We start from the raw sequence: 4,518 nt of genomic DNA, 5'->3' as shown, positions 1-4,518 counted from the left end.
TTTGACTTTGACTCTTCAAATATTCCCTCATTCCCTGCCATTACATTTGGTTTAGCAGCTCCTTCAGTGTTATTTTTGACGTTGTAGAAATCAACGGTTCATCCATTTCCAAAACATACAAATGATAAAAACACAGAGTCATTGATCAAAACTCTTAATAAACATTTAAATCCTTGGCTACCCAATAAATAAACAAAGATTTGCTTCAGATCTTTTGGCATTGGCCGGCTCTGCACACATAAATCATTTTTTTTCACTTTTTTTTTTCCATAACAAGGACAGCTTCTTGCATGCAAGCTGCCCAAAAAAAAAATAATAATAATAATTATCACCCATATTATAATTCAGTTGCTTTATCTATCTTTAAATTTACAGAGCCACAATGGAATCTCTAAAGGAATGTAGTTCCTTAATAACATCAACCATCTGCATTCTTTTCCTTGGATCTTCCTCACAACACCCAAGACCAATTCTAAACAATGAAGTCAAAAGTTCACACAGCTTACCAGCTTCCAAGTCTTCATCCAGGTACAACTTAGGATCAACCACGTCAATGACTTGCCTGGTTAATGACTCATTGGCGTAGATCCGAATGTTTAAGCCGTCGTTGAATAATTCGTTGGTCGGCCTCAATCCGGTAAGCATCTCTAGGAGAAGTATTCCGAAGCTGTAAACATCACCCAGAGGGGAAACTTGACTTCCCATCCCATATTCTGTAATTAAAATTTTAATGATCATGTGAACTCAAGAACAAGATTAATCATGTTGCTGATAGTTCTTTCCTAATTCTTATTAATGGTTGTTTAATTTCTTAATGAAATTGCTTTGAGCAAAAATGAAAGAGATGAATGCGTACCTGGTGCAACGTATCCAATGGATCCTTTAAGTCCAAGGGAAATGGAGGAAGCAGTAGACGAGTTGCCACAGTCGCTGTCGAGAAACCTTGCCAACCCAAAGTCACCTACATGAGCCACCAGGTTATCGTCGAGAAGAACATTGCTTGGCTTTAGATCGCAGTGGACAATTTGTCCTTGACAATGAAGATACTCCAGAGCTGAAGCTACATCAATGGCTATGCTCAGCCTTTGAACCAGGCTAAGTCCCTTTGACTGCTCATGTTCATACCTCTCTAGCTGCAGCCACTCATCCAGGTTTCCTCTTGGCATGAAGTCATACACGATTGCTTTGAATTCTTCACCTTGAGAATCGATGCTTGAACAGGAGGTTATGACTTTCAATAGATTTCGATGCCGAATGCTTCTCAAGGCTTCGCACTCAGCCATGAAGCTCTTTGAAGCTCCTCTTTGTTGAAGATTGAATACTTTCACTGCAACTAGTTGTCCATTGTGTGTTCCTCTGTACACAGACCCAAAGCTGCCTGAACCTATCAAGTTTGAAGAAGTAAATCCATCGGTTGCTTTGTGCAAATCAGCATATGATACTCTGGGATATTGGCTCCCATTACTCTCCAAGGATGATGATTTCATTCTCGACCTATTCGGCACACCTCGAACGAGCAATAGGCAAGCTAGAAGGCAGAGAATCACAGCTCCACCACCAACTGGTAGTGCAATTCTTATTACAGAAGTGATCTTCGTTTTGGTTTCCTGCCTGATGCATGGATGAAGATGTAGTGTCCAAGGACCCCCACAAAGGTTATCATTCCCTGCGATCAAATCAAAACTAATATTTGCAAAAATACCTCCTGTTGGAACTGCACCTTCAAGATTGTTATAAGATAAATTTAGGTACTGCAATGAATCAAGACTCGCAAAAAAGTCTGGAATTCTCCCAGAGAGACGATTTTGAGAGAGATCTATTTCTTGAATGCCTCTTAAGTTGCTCAAAGATTGAGGAATTATACCTTCGAAGTTATTGTTTCCCAAGTACAAGTAATCCAGAACTCGGCACTCACCCAGACTGCTAGGGATTTCACCCGACAGTTTGTTGTTAGAAACGTTGAATTCGTTTAGGTTTTTCAGGTTACTCACTTCCATTGGCAGAGACCCAGTGAGCGAGTTAAATGACAGATCAAGGTACCAAGAGAGAGAGAGGGTAACAACTTCTTTCGGAATTCCACCGCTGAGGTTATTGGAGGAAAGATTCAATGAGCTAAGAGCCTGCAGATTGCCTAAACTTGAAGGTATGTTTCCTTGCAGATTGTTTACTTGAAGATACAGATGAGTCAGCAACGTCAGATTTCCAATGGATACAGGAATATCCCCTGATAACTTGTTGTCGAATAACCACAAGCTATTTAAACCCTGAAGCTTCCCAATGGCATCAGGAATGACACCAGTTAGAATGTTTTCTTCCATGAAAAGTGCACTGAGACCGACGAGATTCTCAATCTCAGGAGGAATGCTTCCTGATATGTGATTGTGTCCGATAGTAAGCCAGTTCATTGTCGCAGAGAAGTTTGCAATCGACCGCGGAAGCACACCTCGGAGCTCATTGCGATACAATTCAAGATACACTAAATTGGTGCAGTTCGTCAAAGAAGTGATGAAACTCAATTCACTGTTTTCTAGCTTATTTCTACTAAGGATTAGCCAGGACAGATTCTTCAAAGTTCCTAGATTTGCGGGTATTATACCACTAAAAGAGTTGTTATCCATGCCAATTACCTCAAGTCCAGAAGCATTTGCAAGAGAGCTCGGAATGGAGCCTTGGAACTGGTTGCCATACATCCCAAGAAACTGAAGCTTGGGAAGTGTGTGGCCTATGTCTGATGGAAGCTCTCCATGTAGTTGGTTGTTCCCCACATTGAGGTAGTAGAGTCCCGAAAGGTTATAAATGGAAGAAGGAACTTTACCAGAGAGCATGTTGGCAGCTACATTGAAATATTCCAAGCCTGAGATGGTTGCTATATTCTCTGGAATTCTCCCTTCCAAGAAGTTTTCAGCTAGTAGAAGCAATGTGAGGGAGGAAATATTCCCAAGAGAAGATGGGATTACCCCTGTGAAATTGTTGGAGTAAAGAAGGAGCTGAGTGAGCTTCGACAGAGAACCGAGCTCGGCCGGGACTGGTCCAGCAAACATGTTCTGATTGAGACTGATAACTTGGAGATCCTTGCATTGAGTGAGGTTTCTGGGCAACTCGCCACCAAGGGAATTGGAGCTGAGGTTGAGGTATTGTAGATGGATCAACTGGCCAAGCTGTGAGGGTATGCGTCCTTGGAGATTGTTGTTAGGAAGGTGGAGCCTTTTGAGGAAGGTGAGGTTGCATATCGAAGGAGATATAGAACCAACCAGGTGGAGTGAATCAAGGTCCAACACGATGACTCTTTGTCGATTCGCAGAAGCTGCGCCGCATGTCACTCCTCGCCACTGGCAGAAATGGAGAGTGTTGTTGTTCCATGACTCTAGTGCTCCAAGGGGGTCGCCGGCGATGGAATCCTTGAAGGAGAGAAGAGCGAGTTCATCGTTTGTCTTCTCCGAGGACGAGCTGCTCAAGCTGAATAGAAGGGTAAAATGAAAAAGTGGTCTGATAACTCTGTGAATCTGCATGGTTATCAACAGAAGAGGAAGAGGAAGAGGAAGAGAAATGTAAGCAACTGTGCTAGGGTTATAATACATCAGAAAGAAACCAAACACCAAGTCAATCGCTAGAACCATAAGAAAGGCACCAGAAGAGAAGAGGCGAATGTGAAATCATAGGTGATGCAAGCGGACACAAACAATTCAGTCGTCACATCATGAACCAACCATGCATATAATTTGACAGGATGATGCAAACAAATCAAACAAGAAATTTTTTTTTTCTTGAAAAAGATGATAAGATTGAAGAAATGCGTTCACTCCAAGCAGGCCAAACGAGTGCTAGTTTGACAAAATCATCAGGAGGGCTATAACTATGTCCATGGAGCTCCAATCGTCAATGGAATTATCAAAAGAACCACTACAGGAAGGATCAGAACAGCGTATCCGTGCAGCGCGTGTCACTCGCTGCGAAGTCATGGACGAAGCAATCCACGCAATTTCCATATCCCACGCTTCGAAACATTTCCACGCGGTCAGAGAATCTCCGGCCGTCGCAGGACGGCCAAATTTCCACGCACCTTCGGCTGAACTCCACCGCAATCCATATAGAGACGAACCACGCGTCGCCTAAACAAAGCCAAGCCAAAACCCTCAAAGTTGACCTCAGACCAGTTTTCTGGGATCAAAGTCCCGTTAAAATCTATTAGTTGATAGAATCAGAATAAATATAAAGTTAGAGTCAACATTAAATTTTTTAATGATTTATTATTTTATATCATTATGTAAACATAAGATATATTTTTATAAAAAATTATTTTTTCTTAATAATATTTAACATAAATAATATCTATGTAAAATTTTTAAAAAATTATAGAATTATTTATAAATTTCTAAATTTCAATCAAAATTTGAGTTTGAAACCAGATACCCAAATAGGGTTGCAAACAAGCCGAGCCGAGCCGAGCCGAGCTTTGGGGTGTTCAAGCTTGTTTGATAAGATAACCGAGCCGAGTCGAGTCGAGCTTAAAATGAATCA

General features: G+C 41.4%; 1 protein-coding gene across 1 annotated transcript; it reads right to left on the bottom strand.

The window, feature by feature from the left end:
- Window positions 1–316: 316 nt before the first annotated feature.
- LOC121988500 (probable LRR receptor-like serine/threonine-protein kinase At3g47570) lies at window positions 317–4,010 on the bottom strand. The gene is made up of 2 exons (XM_042541955.1): window positions 857–4,010; window positions 317–713 (listed from the first exon to the last, which is right to left on the bottom strand). Exons 1-2 carry the CDS (start codon window positions 3,615–3,617, stop codon window positions 370–372), a joined length of 3,105 nt encoding a protein of 1,034 aa, XP_042397889.1. The 5' UTR covers window positions 3,618–4,010; the 3' UTR covers window positions 317–369.
- Between the last annotated feature and the right edge of the window lie 508 nt (window positions 4,011–4,518).

The sequence above is a fragment of the Zingiber officinale genome, chromosome 6B, assembly GCF_018446385.1.
Source record: "Zingiber officinale cultivar Zhangliang chromosome 6B, Zo_v1.1, whole genome shotgun sequence".
Lineage (NCBI taxonomy): Eukaryota > Viridiplantae > Streptophyta > Magnoliopsida > Zingiberales > Zingiberaceae > Zingiber > Zingiber officinale.
This window is presented reverse-complemented; position numbering and strand designations above follow the sequence as displayed.